Genomic DNA, 17,182 nt, shown 5'->3' with positions numbered 1-17,182 from the left:
TATCAGATGGTGTGGTCTCAGCTTCGGCTTCCTCTTCATCTTGCCACAAGTAGTCGTCCTCCATACCATCTAATGAATTTGATATGCCACACTTCTTGAAAGACTTGATTACTGTTTCTGCATCAATATCGTTCCAGGCTTTTATGACAAACTTGCACAAAACATCCAACTGTGGAGCACGCATGTTTCCTCCTTTTGTGAATGACTTTTCGCCACTAACCATCCATTCACTCCACTGTTCTCGAATGCGATCTTTAAATGGCTTGTTTAGGCACACATCCAGTGGCTGTACCAACAATGTCAATCCTGCAGGAATAACTGCCACATCTGTGTTTAGTCTTGCAAGCCTTTGCTTGGTGCTGGGAGTTAAATGAGCCCTGAACATATCCCACACCATTAGTCTACATTTTTGAATAAGTCCACCTGATCGCCTGCTCCATACATTATCAAGCCATAGCTTTACCCCTTCTTCATCCATCCAGCTTTTTTCATTCACATGTACAAAACAACCAAAAGGGAACTTGAGTTTCGGCATTGTTTTTCTTTTAAAAATAATCATTGGTCTCAGTTTGCCGCCATCAGCTGTGCATCCTAGTACCACTGTAAAACTGGACTTCTCATATCCTGTTGTTTTAATTAAAATTGTTTTTTCACCTTTTTGATGGACAGTTTTATTTCCAACCATATCAAAATTCATTGGAGTTTCATCCATATTTCCAATACTACTTAACGCATAGCCATGTTTAGTGCGCTGTTTTATTATGTATCGATGGAAACTATTTACTTTGCTATCAAGATCTGCAGGTAATTTTTGGGCAATTTTCGTCTTTTGCCTCAGTGCCATATTATGCCTTTCCATGAATCTAGTACACCAGGATACAGTGGCCTTAAATCTGTTGCTGTGATCTGGGTTAGATTTGGCCCACTGAAGTGCAAACAAACGTATTTTATTTCGTGTCACTACATAACCATTTTGGCGATGCTCATTCACCATGTCTGCTACGTGTTTTTCGAGTTCTGGCCAATGTGGGGTGCCTCTTCTTAATGCACACTTACCCCTTGGCATACTCTTTAATGCTTTTTCATTTGCTTTCCAGTCCCGAACCATCTTTTCTGTTACTCCATATTGTCTTGCAGCAGCGCAGTTATGATGTTCCATGGCAAAGTTTACAACTTTAAGTTTGAAACTGGCTTCATATTTCTTTCTTCTTGCTGGTGGAGCCATGATGGGGTTTTGACTGTTGGACATTTGTATACTGTACTGTATGTACTGGTGCTATACTGTATGAACAGGTACAGATACTGGTGCTGTACTGTATGTGGTACCCAGTATACAACAACCAGCCAATCACGGCAAGCGATGTACCTTAACGGCGATTGGCTGGTTGTTGTATACAAAGCCTGCTTGGATTGGTCAGCATTGCATCCCCTTCCTGTCAGTTCTTTCTCTGCTTCTACACAGCTCTCCCTGCCTGCCCAGCCCTCCCTGTCTCCAAGACAATCAGAGCGGTAGTGCAAACACGCCTCTTTCACCCGTCTGGCCCGCCCTTGTATCCTATTACCTCCTTCTCTGCCTCTCAGATCTCGCACATGCGCGCCAGGAGCGAGATCTGAGAGGCAGAGAAGGAGGTAATAGGATACAAGTGCGGGCCAGACGGGTGAAAGAGGCGTGTTTTTCTGGGCACAGCACCGATCTCTCTCTTGCTTGCTCTGCCCTTGCTGCTTTCATGCGGCCGCGGCTGTTTTTGAGCTCCCCCCACCATATGTGGTGACCGCAGATTCTCCAGGGAGGGCAGGCCTGGTGATGGCGGGGGAGGGTGCAGAGGGGCGTGCAACCCCCTTGGAAGGCAGATGCCCGAGGGGTGCTGCGCTGTGGGAGGCGGCTCAGGCTGGGATTTTCTCCCACGTGGGATGATTGGCCCCATAACGCACCAGGGGATGCAGGCCGGGAGGGGAGGGGGAGTGCTGGTCTCCTTCCCCCGGCTCGCCGCAGCAAATGACTGCGCCCCCGCACTGCTCCTGTAAGCGACCCCTTCCCAGGTGTCTCCACTGTCCCCCAGGGGACATCGGCCCGAGGCGCCGGCTGCCCCTTCCCTGGAGCCCAGCTCACAGGCCGGCCCTCCTGACCCACGCCCGCAGGGCCCACGTCTGCCGCCTGCCTCCACTCGGCGCTGCTGGCTCCTGCCACGGAGCCCAGCCTGGCCGCCAAGGCGACAGTGGACACCGTTGGCCTGGGGCGTGGCGTCCCGGCGGTGCCCGGACTGTCCTGCCCAGCATCAAGTAAGTGCCGCTCCCGGCGCGCTGCGAGGGGCCCCGGCTCGCTCACTCTCTCTGTCCGGGAGCCGTCACCCCTTGGGGCAAGATGCCCTCCCGCCCCCCGCTGTTCGCCCCGATCCGCCCCTGGCCTGCTCCCGTGCGGATCGTGGCTCCCTTCCCCCGTAGGGATCCCCCCGCCCGGGCACTCCGCGGCAGCCACAGCTGGTTCCCACGCTCCTGTCAGGGCGGGAGGGAGCGGAGGCAGCCACAGCAGCCCGGGAGACATATGTGGTGACCACAGATTCGGCTCGGAAGTTTCAGCACCCGGTGTATAAGACGACCCCCAATTTCTGAGAAGATTTTCCTGGGTTAAAAGGTCGTCTTATACGCCGGAAAATATGGTAATATTATTGCTACTGTTGTTATAGTCATTACTACTATAATTACAGTGAAAGTTGGCAGCAGAAGCCTAAATGGGCCAAATTTTGGGCTGGCCTCAACCTGTAATCTAAAGTTATGCTTGTATTTTGTGTGCAGTTGGTACTTGCAAAGCCTGCATTTCACGTTTAACATGAATTTGCACTTGTGCATTCAAATTAGGGTGGCAACTAATTATCAGGTTTTCACACTCAAATTTGCAGGTGTAATTATAGAGGTAAATTTTAAAACATGTGACTGATTGTGTTTTCTTGAGGCCACTGTGGATCCATGGTATTTAAACCTCCAGTTCTTCTTCAAATGCTGGTTCCTATATGTATTCTCATGTGGGTACACACATGCAGTATGCACCTGAGTTCAGAGATTTTAACAAGCAGTGTCTTTTGGTCCGCATATGCGCAGTTGGTCTCATGCTTCTGAGCAAGAGTAGAAGAGGCAGTACAGGTTGACGCCCCCTCAGTTCCTTACTGCTGCATGGTCCAGAGTCAGAATTCAATGTCCTCTCTTTCTTCAGCTTTCAGAGATCCTGCAGATAAAATAGTATATAGTTATTCTTTGTAGCTTAGTAGAGCTACATTTTTAGTGTAGTTTGTGTACTTTGCTTCCCAGGACTGGGGACTACCTCCCTGCGGTCTGGGTCTATGCCCAAAGTCCCAGGCTTCAAAAACTGCATCTCCTGCACTAGATCCTTTTCTGTCAATGACTAACACCAATGCTGTCTCTGCTGTCTGGGTGAGACACATATTTCTTCTGTGTCTGTCGATCATTTCCACCAATAAATTGCGAATCCTGTGAGCTTCACCTTAGGAAACCCTTAATGGAGAAGGCCCTGAGACCCCTCTGATCTGGGCCAGAGAGACCCTCCAGTACAACAGCCTCAATAAATGAGCACATGCCTAGGAGCAGAGCCTTCAGTTTCAAATTCCAAAGATTCTTCCTTCAGGGCTTCCCATAATAATAAAGGGCATTCTTATGGGCACAAGGAGAGATCCCTGTCAAGGACTGTCCATAAGAGATGCACTCCTCCCCTGAGCCCATCGAGATTGGGTGAGCCTTCTAAAGGAGGACAAGTAGGTGGCAAAAAGAGCTCTTCAGGTTGAAGTTGATGCAACAGATACAGCATCCAGAAGCTTGACCACTGGTGTTTTTATGAGGAGGGATTCTTGGTTGCAATCCTTAGGCTTTCCCAGGGAAGTGAAGAATACTATGCAGGCCCTTCCCTTTGATGAGTCAAACCTCTTTAATGAGAAAATGAATGACTCTTCATTCATTAAAAGACTTGAGGTCTACCCTCCACTCCCTATCTATATTCCGCTATCTGCCCTCCGTCCCCTCTGCTTCTGGTCTGATTGGATTCACTGTGAGACGAGAAACTGAGGGGATGTCAACCAGCACTACCTTTTATATCCTCACTCAGAAGCACAAGGAGACCTACTGCACATATGAGGACCAATGGACACTGCTCATTAAAATGTCCGGACTCAGATGCATGCTCATGCATATCCATGTGTTGAATACAGAAACGGACCACATATCTCAAAGAACTTCCAATATTAGTAAACAACTTCCATTTGTCATTGGTTGGTCTAATTCAGCTTTGTAATAATTGTATTTCTGTATTTTGAATTGCTGATTCTCTTTCAGGAGTAGCATTTTTAATGTATATGAATAAATCAAATATGATTGTTCCTTTTGGAAGATAATTCACTGTTTGTAGATGCGGAGATACTCTGCAGAGATTAAAGGAATTCAGCCTCTGGCTTGAAACCTATGTTAGTTTTGGACTGGCTTTGTTTGCTACCTTTAAACTACAAGTTATTTGTATTTATAAGGAATGGTGGTATGAAAGGATCATAGGTTAGTGTTTAGAACACAGGACTAAAAGGCAGAAATTTGGGGTTTATTCTTAATTCTGCCACTGATTTACTGTGTAATCTTAATTGCATTCTGTGCCTGTTTTGCACCTGTAAAATGGGAGATCAAAGTTCTTTAATATTCTTAAATGAAAGCTGATGTAGATGTATAAAGCATTATTAAGCTTGAGCTTGAATTGTCAACATGATATTCTAGGACTGATGCTTTTCATGGTTTTTAGACAAATCTTGGCAGAATTTGTTTCCTTAGAATGACACTTTTTTCCCTGTCTCCAGATCTATTATCAGCAGAAGATTTTTCTGTATAGTTGGCACACTATACCTATATCGGTGTATTACGATGTATGTAACTACACTGCCAGTACCCGGTATGCATTTCAACTGTTCTCCAAAGGTAAGTTTTTCTCACTGCAATTCAATTTTGTAGCTTCTGTTCTTTTTCTTTTTTCCACACGCCAGAGATCCTTAATAACTGTGAACAGCCTTCTTGATTGTAACTCTCATATAAGTTGGAATGGCAGGGACTTTTTTTCCACAGATCATCGATGCTGCGAATTTGTCAACTCGAGTGCTAGCTGTCGAACAATGCAAAGCACTCCCTTCTCAGGCCTAATGTGCAGTGTTTTTATCGATTTTTAACTATTTTGCCTTTTTTTACTGAGATAGTGGAATTTATACATCCTATAATGAGATGCAGTTACTGACGTAAGGGTGCCATATACCACTGTAGCTTACTTCTAGAGCTGAGCAAAATTTGAAATTTCCATCTCATGGAAAATTCCAGTATTTCAGCATTTATGTTTTCATCCTGAACTGAAAAGTTAACATTTGAAAAATTTTCATGGAATTAAATATTCCAAAAAACGTCTTTTCAGAAATATTAAAATGTTTTCTGCTTTTTCAATCGAAACAAAATCTTTCATCATTCCTAAAATCACAATGTTTCATTTCAGTTGGTTGAATTCGGGTAGGATGCTTCATTGCAAGTTAGTTCGACATTAAACTGTATTTCCCCATTGTGGCACATTGCCACATATAATCATAGAAGATTAGGGTTGGAAGAGACCTTAGAAGGTCTCCCTGCTCAAAGCAGAACCAATCCCAACTAAATCATCCCAGCCAGGTCTCTGTCAAGCTGGGCCTTAAAAACCTCTAAGGATGGAGATTCCATCAGCTCCCTAAGTAACCCATTCCAGTGCTTCACTACCCTCCTAGTGAAATAGTCTTTCCTAATAGCCAGCCTAGACCTCCCCCACTGCAACTTGAGACCATTGCTTCTTGTTCTGTCATCTGCCACCACTGAGAACAGCCTAGCTCCATCCTCTTTGGAACCCCCCTTCAGGTAGTTGAAGGCAGCTATGAAATCCCCTTCACTTGTCTCTTCTGCAGACTAAATATGCCAAGTTCCCTCAGCCTCTCCTCGTAAGTCATGTGCCCCAGCCCCCTAATCATTTTCATTGCCCTCCGCTGGACTCTCCAATTGGTCCACATCCTTTCTGTAGTGGGGGGCCCAAAACTGGATGCAATACTCCAGATGTGGTCTCACCAGTGCCGAATAGAGGAGAACAATCACTTTTCTCGATCTGCTGGCAGTGCTCCTACGAATGCAGCTCAACATGCCATTAGCTTTCTTGGCAACAAGAGCATACTCGTATACAGCTTCTCGTCCACTGTAATCCCCAGGTCCTTTTTTGCCGCTTAGCCAGTCGGTCCCCAGCCTGTAGCAGTGCATGGGATTCTTCCGTCCTAAGTGCAGGACTCCGCACTTGTCCTTGTTGAATCTCATCAGATTTCTTTTGGCCCAATTCTCCAATTTGTCTAGGTCACTCTGGACCCTATTTCTACCTTCCAGCATATCTACCTCTCCCCCAGCTTAGTGTCATCTGCGAACTTGCTGAGGGTGCAATCCATCCCATCATCCATATCATTAATGAAGATGTTGAACAAAACCAGCTCCAGGGCCGACCCCTGGGGAACTCTGCTTGATACCCATTGCCAACTAGACATCAAGCCGTTGATCACAACCCATTGAGCCCGACGATCTAGCCAGCTTTTTATCCACCTTGTAGTCCATTTGTCCAATCCATGCTACTTTAACTTGCTTGCAAGAGTACTATGTACATAAGTCTTATGGGGGGAGGGATAGCTCAGTGGTTTGAGCATTGGCCTGCTAAACCCGGGGTGTGACTTTCAATCCTTGAGGGGGCCACTTAGGGATCTGGGGCAAAATCAGTATTTGGTCCTGCTAGTGAAGGCAGGCGGCTGGACTCAATGACCTTTCAGGGTCCCTTCCAGTTCTATGAGAGAGGTATATTTTTATTTACTGTGCGAGACCGTATCAAAAGCTTTGCTAAAGTCAAGATATATCACGTCCACCGCTTTCCCCATATCCGCAGAGCTAGTTAACTCAACATAGAAGGCAGTCAGGTTGGTCAGGCATGACTTGCCCTTGGTGAATCCATGTTGACTATTCCTGGTCATCTTCCTCTCCTCAAAGTGCTTCAAAATGGATTCCTTGAGGACCTGCTCCATGCTTTTTTTCCAGGGACTGAGGTGAGACTGACCAGTGTGTTCCCTGGATTATCGTTTTTCCCTTTTTTAAAGATGGGCACAATATTTGCCTTTTTCTAATCATCCAGGACCTCCCCCAATCACCGTGAATTTTCAAAGAAAATGTCCAATGGCACTGCAATCACATCAGCCAACTTCCTCAGCACCCTCAGGTGCATTAGATCCGCCCCTATGGATTTGTTCATGTCCAGATTTTCTAAATGGTCCTTAACCTGGTCTTTCACCACTGGTGAACATGGAAGTTGTATTTTGGGAGCCTGTTGGGCTCTATTTTCCCCATGGACCAGGCTTCACACCTGGACTATATCTGCGATTCATGCAGAGTCACACGATTCCCCTACAGTTTCATCAAAGGAGAGTCCAGATGGCATTGTGGGATTTGTAGTCCTCCAGACAGCCTGACATGTAGGTCCCATGAGGGAATGCACTAGTAGGGAAGGCAGTTTAATGTTTTGTTGAATTGATTTGAAACAAAGCATTTCAGATTAAGCAAAGTGAAATATTCCGATTTGTATCGAACTGACCCAAAGAAATATCTTGTTTCCATTTTTCTAATAGAAAATCAAAGGGTCCTGGAAAAACAGAAATTTTCCAATAAAAAAATTTGATTTTGTGGATAATAAATTTTCCATTTTAATGGTTTTCTTATGGCAAATTCCCACCAAGCTCTACTTACTTCCCCAAATTTACAACACTTAGCTATCCTAGTATAAGCACCTTTATATGGGTATCATTGGATCTGCACTGGGGGCCTTATACTGTACCAGTTTGAAACCAATATAATTTAAGTGATACAAAAACTGTAGACAAGCCATAGTGCTCGCTCACTCTCTCCACAGCATTCCTATCCCTAGCCAGCCTAGATGTTAATTATGGTAATTATTAAGCTTGAGAGAAATAATCTAATCAGCCTATTTGAAACCTCCCCCGTAGAAGCTCTCTACGGCTTTGTCCACTTTTTTCTGTATTGTTGAAACTCCACTTACAGAGCAGAATTAGTTGGCAGGGCATCTTAAAAATCCAACATCCCTTAACCTAATTTACACTAGTATTGTCACTGTTCTTTTATGGGTGGAACTGCACTGGTGTTCTTAAAGCAGACAAACCCAAAATGTTTGGTTTCCAAGAGAAAATGTTCCAACGAGTGTGCTGACCAGTGTTGGAAATTAGCACTGCTTATATGGTGACAGTGTAGTCTTTGCCAAATTCTATGTAGCTGCTTGGAGACATATGGCTTTGTAAATGGAGGAATGGGTAGGGACATGAGAAGGGGAAATCAGCAACATGTGTCATCAGTCAGTTAAACAGCTAGCCACTATAAGTACAAAAAGAAACCAGATACTATAATTCCAAACTCAGTAAATTTGCCATTTCTGAAAAGGAACATTCTTTATTTCAACAGAAATTAGGCAGGTTTGCCAACGTTTTAAGTGACCTTTATAACAAGGACTAACAAGCTTTGTACTCCATTACTGCAGAGTTTTGATACTTTCTTTGATCTTTCTACAGGACTTCCTTGTAAAATATAGAACATTTTCAATCCTGAAAATCCCTTGTCATCTCTTTATCTGAGTCAGACATGATTTGAAACAAACGATTCGGTGTTTGGGAGCATTCTATGCTTTTATGGGTAATACAGGAAGTGTTTATAATCACCATGAAAGATACTAAATAGATCCTTAACATTTGAACTGTCTGAAAAGTATAATTCATGCCTTCAGTTGAGTTTTTAAAACGAGAATAAGCTCTAAAATAAAGGAATATTAGTCTTCAGAAGACAAATGTATTCAGTAGTTACTGATTTTAGTAGTACATGTTTTGCTCTAATTATTAAATGGTTACCATGGTTACTTTAGGCTGTGAACCTCTTTAAAATTAGATTAAGATACAGCATGAAGAATTATCTGGTTACTACACTAAGCCGTTAGATCCTATACTTCCAGGTAGTTTGTAGGCATGCAATACAATCTTTTCTTTGAGTGACTAATGTGCCCCTGTTATGCTTGCAACAGAGTGTAAAAAAAATTCCATTACTTCTATTAGTGGCCTCTTTTGAATGAATGCAAATATCTGATCAGAGTCACTCTAGCAGGTGTGAGCAGCCCAAACAGTATCTTACAAACACTCCATAAAATAGTGAAATGATCTTCTGGAAGGAGCAAAAACCTTTGTTTGGAGGGGGAGTAGAATCTTCACAAATAGATTTTTTTAAAAAAAATATATTTGCCATCTGGTGCATTCCGAAGGCAAAACAAAAAAAAATTCTCCAGAAGTATCTTTGAGCTTAAATCATTCATTGCATAGATAGTTTAAACATCAAGAGGAAGAGATATAAACCCAGTCAGATATGTGGAAATCCACCTGGCCCTTCCACCTACGGTTTGAATTGAAGTAAATTAATGTGTGTGCACGCTGTGGGCTACACTAGTTGAATTTGTTTCAAAATAAAAAGTGGAAACTAATGATCTGAGGCCTCTCAGATTTTACAATCAAACTGCTTGTGGTTTGCTGGCAGTGAAAGGGAAACAAAGTCCCAGGACAAATGTGAGATATGGATACTCCAATGCATGCATGTGTTCCAGGGAGCATATGTGGACAGAGGTCAACAGTAGGAATCATACAGAGAGGAAGGGGCTAACTGTAAAAGATGGCCACGGGTCATCCTTGTCCTTCTCCTTGATAATCCCTTGTGCTTGGGGTGGAAGACAGGGTTTCCACTCCAGTGAATTAGCTGAAGCTTGAGGGACATAGTAAGCCTCTGAAGAACCAGAGCTTCACCAGAGGTCAGAGAAGACTGTACACAGTTTCTTGCTTCAGACTGGGGGCAGGGAGGCACTGCAATGCTGAACCTTAACTCCAAACGTATACTTCCTACATGAAAGAAGAACACGTCATACGCTTTCCCATTTATGTCTGCTATAAATATAAATTATAGTGTTGCTGAAAAAGGTTAAGCTTTTAATTACAGTGTGAGTTGGATGAATTTGGTGAGTCTCTTGTGTGTCTGTATCCTTCGCAGAGGTGTGGAGTATGTTTAATGTTGTTACTGGATGTTAACGTATTTTAAACAAGTTTTCCAGAACTTGTAAGTTCTTTTGTTTTATGCATTTGTTTGGATATGTTTTACTCTTAGCAGTTTTAGCTGGTTTTTAATAAGCTTTTGTTTGTGGAAACAGTCTGAATGTGTCTAGTTTGTGGTAATATTTCGCAATCATCTTTCTATTTAATAAAATGTTTTTGTAAACAACACTTTGCCACTCTGACTTTTTTTTAAGCTTCTTTCATGTCTTTCGCATCACATTTTTCCTTCATATTGTAGTTATTAATGTTTGGCTTCTACCATTGTTCAGTTCTCATTACCTGTTTGTCCTTTGCTAACACTTTTCTACCCCTCCACCTATTTCTCCTTCCTTGTATTCTATGTATTGTCTCCTCCATTCCTTCAGTTATTATCTTTCCATGTCTTACTCTTCTTCTCTCCAGTAATCTCACTTCTTCCCAATCACCCTTTTTCTTCTTTTTTCTAATCAGTCTCCCCAGCCTCTCCACATAGTCACCTTACGCATCCTATTCATCCCAATGCATCTGAACACTTGTGATAGGCAGGAGAATTTTGCTCCAGCCATAGACCATGGGTAATTTGCTTTTTCCCTGTCCCTGTCCTTGCTGCAAAGGGGGTTACTGGAAAAAATGGGTTTTTCAGTCACTCTTCACAGGAGTATAATGAACACAGGTTTTATCTTCCTTTTTTGGGGAGATGGGAGGGTATAGACAGTTCACAGATTGACTTTCCCCAGGAGACAGCTAAGGCACCAGTCTTCAGTTTTTTCTGCATTGGTAGAAATACGACCAATGTCCAATGTTCCTTGCTGATGTTTGAGCCAACTTGTGGAAATGATTCAACAGAGCTGGAAATGCTGTACATAATTTATGGAGGCATTTCCAACACTGGATCCACTGGGTGGTAGCCATATGAGGGGTGGGTAATAATAGAGGAATATGGTTAACCACAACTATAAAGCTTTATAGTTCTTCTTTATGCAGAAACCATTGTATCAAATTTCAGGTGTTATCAGACCACATTGAATGTTAAGGTGGTATTTACTGTTTGATCAAGCTCATTAAATTGGACTAATTTCTGTAGAAACAGCATTGTTACTAATTCATCTTAATTGTTTACAATTTATCATTATCAAATTAAAAGGAAAATGGGGGGTTACCAGATTTAATGAAAACACCTAAAAATTGCAGTCTGTAGCTGGAATAATTTGATTTCTGTTTAACATACTTATTTTTGGTGGAGGTGTTGGGCTTCAGAATATTTGTTAGATGAGATTTTTCAAAGAGAAGAGACATTGGTATGTAAAGTACATTTTTGCAATCATTCAGTGTGTAGGATTTTATGGTGCTACAGATGTTCCTGCTGCTTGATTTGCTTAGTGTGTTATCTTGTCATCCCAGAAAACTATTCCATGTTTTTATAGCTATTGTGTTTATATTCCATTCCTGTTAGGTGTTTGAATTTTTATTTTGAGTTTTGCTTTGTATTGGTCCATTATTCATTGGAAGAAGTAAGTAAGTTGCATGACAGCTCATGTAATAACATAACCTGTTCTTTTTTTTTCTCCACAAACACATCTGTTTGCAAGTAGAAACCAGTGTAGCTCCAAAAAACCCTGTATTCTAGGAACTGGATTTAGGCAAGACTATATACATTTGATTAATCTGTCAGTCTCAGTTCTGTATTTTGACTACCTGACCTTAGCTTCTGGGTTTTGTCTCATTCTTAGAAAAAAAGCTAAGTTTGGAAGACCTTTTACTATTGCTGTACAAATTATTTGCCTGGTTGACTTAATTCCTTTGCCATTCAGCTGTGAGAAAGAGTGACCACTTCACAATTTTCTGGAGATGTAACTGTAAAGGAGATAGAAGAGCTGTTTTCCTAAGAGTTGTTTTCCTGCTTTCCCAGGATTCCACAATATATTTACGGGGCTTACAAAGCATTCTCAGCTATAGCTGTGTAACTCCCATTGAGAAAACTAAACAATTACCTGAATTTAAAGCGCCCACTGGAATCATTTTTCCTTACAGTAGTGAACAATATTGAATGTTGCCAGCAAAACATCTGCAGAAGAATGTCTTAAATGGCAGCACTTATAAATATTTATGAATACCAGGGAAAATGATTTCATTTTACCTATTTTAGTGTTACCATAACTGATAGCACTCTAAAATCATGGCATATTAATTGCTAGATGTAATGGCAGTACCTATGGAGTTATTGCTTTGATCCAGAATAACACCTAAAAGATATGTCATGTTGATTATTTTAATTGAAAGTGAATGAGTTAAGGGCTGGCTATTTGTTAGTTTCCTTTTCTCCCCAAATAATTAGCTATTTACAGAGAAAGGGAAAGTCCCTGACAGTTTGTTTTCTTAGGGAAGTCTCCATAATTTTTGGTTTCCTATCTTAGAAAATATAAATCTATTTAATTAGAGTAACACTCCATGCATTTTCATCCCAGTAGTGTTTTCTGCATGTTGTAATCACAAAACAATTCCTTTATTTTTTCACTATTTTTATGTATTGTAGACTTAAAGTCTCATTGTTATGCCCCAAAGATATTTGGCAGTAGTCTTTGGAACCAATTGGGTTTTTTTCTAATTAAATATCTCGTGTAAAGTTACCAAGATAAAGGGTCTGATCACATAAATTAGTAAGCATCCTCAAATCATACTAGCATCAATGGGAGTCAGGCTTGTTCAGCATTGTATTGGAGATGCTTGACCCCTTGTAGGATAATGCCCTCTCTCATAATCTGTGTTAACCTTTTATATCTTTAATGCACTATGAAATAACCTTGGTTAAATGTGGTGTTCTCTTCTTCCACCAGCTCTTCGGAGATTGGGAGTCTCATCTGAGGAGGATAATGAAATTGCTTGCTGGAGGGGGGTTATCTATCACAGGATCCCACAACATGTGTGGCGACTATCTCTACAGCGGCCACACAGTCATGTTAACACTTACATATTTATTTATCAAAGAGTGTAAGTTCATTACAATGTTTATGGAATTTAATTTTGTATATAATTAATGATTAACGAATGTTCACTGTCTCGATCCATTAAATAATTAGAGTGAAAAACCCAGCTTGTTCAAGTCTATTCAGTAATATAAGCCAATAATATATGCTTTATTGAATATGAAAACAGGTGAAAATGGAATAAAACACTACTGTATGATTTATACTTGGATTATTCATTCTTATTAAAGTATATTTTGAGTAAACATGATATAAAACATACTTCACACTCACTGAATATAGTGCTTTTTATCCAAGTATTTCAATAGTTTAGAAACACAAGTCTCACAATACTTCAGTTTAGTAGGTAAATATTAGCATACGTGTTTTGCAGAATGGGAAATGTGCACAAAAAAACCAAAGTGACTTTCCCAAAGATACTGGAAGTTGTGTGCATACAACTGAAGGGATGATCAGGCCCAAAAGTGTACATACGTATGTGTGTGCGCACACACACACACACACACACACACACACACACACAAAATGGCAGGGAAGAGGATATAGGAAAAAAAATAATTACAATAGCCATGTATCAGAGAGGTAGCCGTGTTAGTCTGAATCTGTAAAAAGCAACAGAGGGTCCTGTGGCACCTTAGAGTCTAACAGAAGTATTGGGAGCATAAGCTTTCGTGGGTAAGAACCTCACTTCTTCAGATGCAAGACTTGCACAGGACCCTCAATAGCCATGAGGCAGGTATAAATATGCAGGCAAGAATCAGTCTAGAGGTAACGAGGTTTGTTCAATCAGGGAGGATGAGGCCCTCTTCTAGCAGTTGAGGTGTGAACACCAAGGGAGGAGAAACTGCTTTTGTAGTTGGCTAGCCATTCACAGTCTTTGTTCAGTCCTGAGCTGATGGTGCCAAATTTGCAAATGAACTGAAGCTCAGCAGTTTCTCTTTGAAGCCTGGTCCTGAAGTTTTTTTGCTGCAGGATGGCTACCTTTAAATCTGCTATTGTGTGTAGGGAGGTTGAAGTGTTTTTGTATCTGTATGTGAACACTTCAACCTTCCTGGACACACAATAGCAGATTTAAAGGTATAATTATAGTATGTCAAAGTACTTTATAAGATTATAGATACTTCTGTTTTTATAGACTGAGATAAACTAGCCAAATAGTCAGAGGTGTAATTTTTTGAGGAATCAATTAGCCTTTCCTTTTTTTAGTATCTGACTGTTGTCAGTTGGCATGCATGTTGCTCTCTCCGTATGCTATCCCAGCCCTGCAAAGAGAGTTGGTTCAGCAGACCTTGATAGTACTATCCAGAAAGAAAGACCACATGCACTGTTCAGTAACAAAGGTACTCGGCCAGGTTTATTGCTCTCAAGGCACAGAACTAGTGTCTTGGCTCTGTGGTTACAAATACGCAAACACAAGTGCCCAGTGGGAAGGAGTGGCAGTCAGTAGCCAGAGTCTGCTGTCCCCTAGGCCACATAAAGGGTTAAGGCGAAGTACCCTGACATTTGTAGACTAACAACTTATGTGCCACCTTATGTGTTTCATGACATCTGCGCATTACCTCTCCTTGTATCTTGCTCCAGGCATCTCGGCAAAACATCCCTATTTATCACTTTTGTCAAACCCTCTTATCTGGTGTCAGGATGTCCCCGAGCTAATTTTTTAGTGTGTCTACACACAAACCCAGTATCTGTTGCTTCTTAGGAGCCTGTTTTAGCAACACTAGCAATACTTTTGCTAAGGTCATATATCAGACCGTAAACTTGTAGCATGTGCTGTAATACATGGCTTGACTTTGGTTCATGACATGCCTTAACTTTGATGACTGTGATTCAGGCATCAGATCTTACACCAGGCCCAGTGCTCCAGGCTCTCGCTCTCTCTCCCCCACCTATGAATACATTTAAAAAAAAATATTCTGTTTACTTTTCAAATTGAGAAGTAAACATTAATTATTTTGTTATTTCGCAATCAGATCATCCCTGTCCTAAACCTTGGGGTAATGTAATGACAGGTATTACAATAAGTCTTATTGTGCAATTCACGTGCCCTGTTGTTGTTGTCTAACCGTCTCCTGTTTCTGATTATAAATTATTGGTTTCCAGAGTAATAAATTAGTGTTTTAAGTAATATTATCAACACTTTGTGATTAAATAGTGATTATTTTTCTTGCTTTCAGATTCACCTCGGCGACTTTGGTGGTATCATTGGATTTGTTGGGCTCTTAGCATAGTTGGGATGTTCTGTATTCTCTTGGCGCATGACCACTACACTGTGGATGTGGTGGTGGCTTACTACATCACTACAAGGCTTTTCTGGTGGTATCACACAATGGCCAATCAGCAAGTGAGTTTTCCCCCAAATATTTGGTTCTCCTTGGCTCTTCATCTCCTTCTTTAGAATGTCAATGAATGAATGATATGTTGTTTTGAGACACAGAAAGAAATAACTAACAGAAATGTGGGAAGAAGCAGAGAGGGATGTGGAGTGGGTAGAGAAATTTGATTTTTTACAACTCTAATGCTCAAAAATCAGAAGACAGACCGAAATGATTTATTTTTGTTTTAAAATCTCATTATTTTAATGCTACTGTCATGTGTTTGAGGGTCTTGTAGAGTTAAACTGATAGCAATACTGACTGACTTATTTTTAATTTAGTCTGCCAAGGCTCAGTAATGTAGAGTCCTGGTTTAAATGGAAAATCCATTGACTGACTTCAGATTTGGTCAAAAATTCAGTGTCTATTTTTACTCAAAACTGTTTGCTGATCCTCATAAAATCTAAGATAGGAATGGAGTCTCTCTTGATCTAAGATAATAGGTCAGTGTAAAAGTATTATATGTGGAAAACTGAAAATCCTGATTATATATCCTTTAACACAGTCTCTCCTTATATGCCTGCTATGGCTCCAGTTCACAATAGCACTTGAGCACATGCTTATTCAGGGCCTACATGCAGTGCTGAAGTATGAATGTTCTGCGAATCATCAATATTCCATCATTTCTAGTATATACCCAAAGCTTCTAACTAGGGGGAATTATATATATTATTGTTGGAAAAGAAAGCTGCTAGATCTTGGTTTAGGACATGAAAAGATGGCAATATATGGTCTTGATAATTAATGCCAGTAGCAAAATTGTTTTAAGTTGATAATATAAAAAGTAATGCAAGCTTAAGGCATTACAATACTTTTTAGATTGTAATACAAGCCTGGTACTGATAGGTTTACTGCTCCCAGAAAAATGAATCAATGCATTTTGCAACTGTAAACTAGTGAAGTGAAACCTAACTTAAAGCACGGTGGTGGAAATTATACCACAAAAGTCTTGTTATGGGAAATGCTGTACTTTGTTGCACAGAAAAACATTGGTTGTCCTGTCATCCAATTTTCACAGTGATGATATATCTACATATATTGGTTCTGGGAATCATTTAGTATGCTTGGGAATAGAGACTAAAGGTAATCCATTAAATCTTGTGTGTGATGATACCAACTGGCATGGCCCTGGCAGGATGGTTCTTTTGTGACGGAAGACTTATATAGTAGCGATGGTTGTGGATTATTGAGTTTACATTCAACTGAGGAATATATCATTCTCTAAATGTCCTTTTCACTTTGTCTTGGGTGTCCTTACTTGGCATCCAGCTGCAGCAACCGATACTTCATTAGCCATTTCAGGGTGATTGAATAGCAGTGCTGTACAGTTTGGGAATATGGAAGCCCAGGATTGACTTCAGAGGACTTGGGTCCTTCAGTCCTTTTCATGAAGAGTAGGAGAACACTAGATAGGAAGAGATCATCTTTATGGTGTAGACCAGATGTGTGATATTAGTTCTGTAGTCTTGTCAGGAATCTTATCCCAAAGGCACAAGACAAGGGGTCTACATTACAGTTCATGCTGTATAACACCAGGTAAGTTGGTAATATGATTGTTGCCATCCATAATCATGGATTATACCTCTATTTTCACTGTATTACTGAGAGCTGGTTCAATTACAGT

At 41.1% G+C, this 17,182-nt stretch overlaps 1 protein-coding gene across 6 annotated transcripts in view; it reads left to right on the top strand.

Annotated features, from left to right (window-relative positions):
• The window catches only part of SGMS1 (sphingomyelin synthase 1), a 198,079-nt gene that overhangs the window by 177,850 nt on the left and 3,047 nt on the right, over positions 1–17,182 (top strand). For all 6 annotated transcript variants that reach the window (XM_034776043.1, XM_034776039.1, XM_034776040.1 and 3 more), the window contains 3 exons: positions 4,845–4,962; positions 13,034–13,187; positions 15,361–15,527. In XM_034776043.1, coding sequence (XP_034631934.1) covers positions 4,845–4,962; positions 13,034–13,187; positions 15,361–15,527 — 439 coding nt within the window. The remainder of the gene's footprint in view (positions 1–4,844; positions 4,963–13,033; positions 13,188–15,360; positions 15,528–17,182) is intronic.

Source organism: Trachemys scripta, chromosome 7 (assembly GCF_013100865.1).
Source record: "Trachemys scripta elegans isolate TJP31775 chromosome 7, CAS_Tse_1.0, whole genome shotgun sequence".
Taxonomy (NCBI): Eukaryota; Metazoa; Chordata; order Testudines; family Emydidae; genus Trachemys; species Trachemys scripta.
The sequence above is the reverse complement of the archived record's forward strand: the minus strand, read 5'-3'. Positions and strand labels throughout refer to the sequence as shown.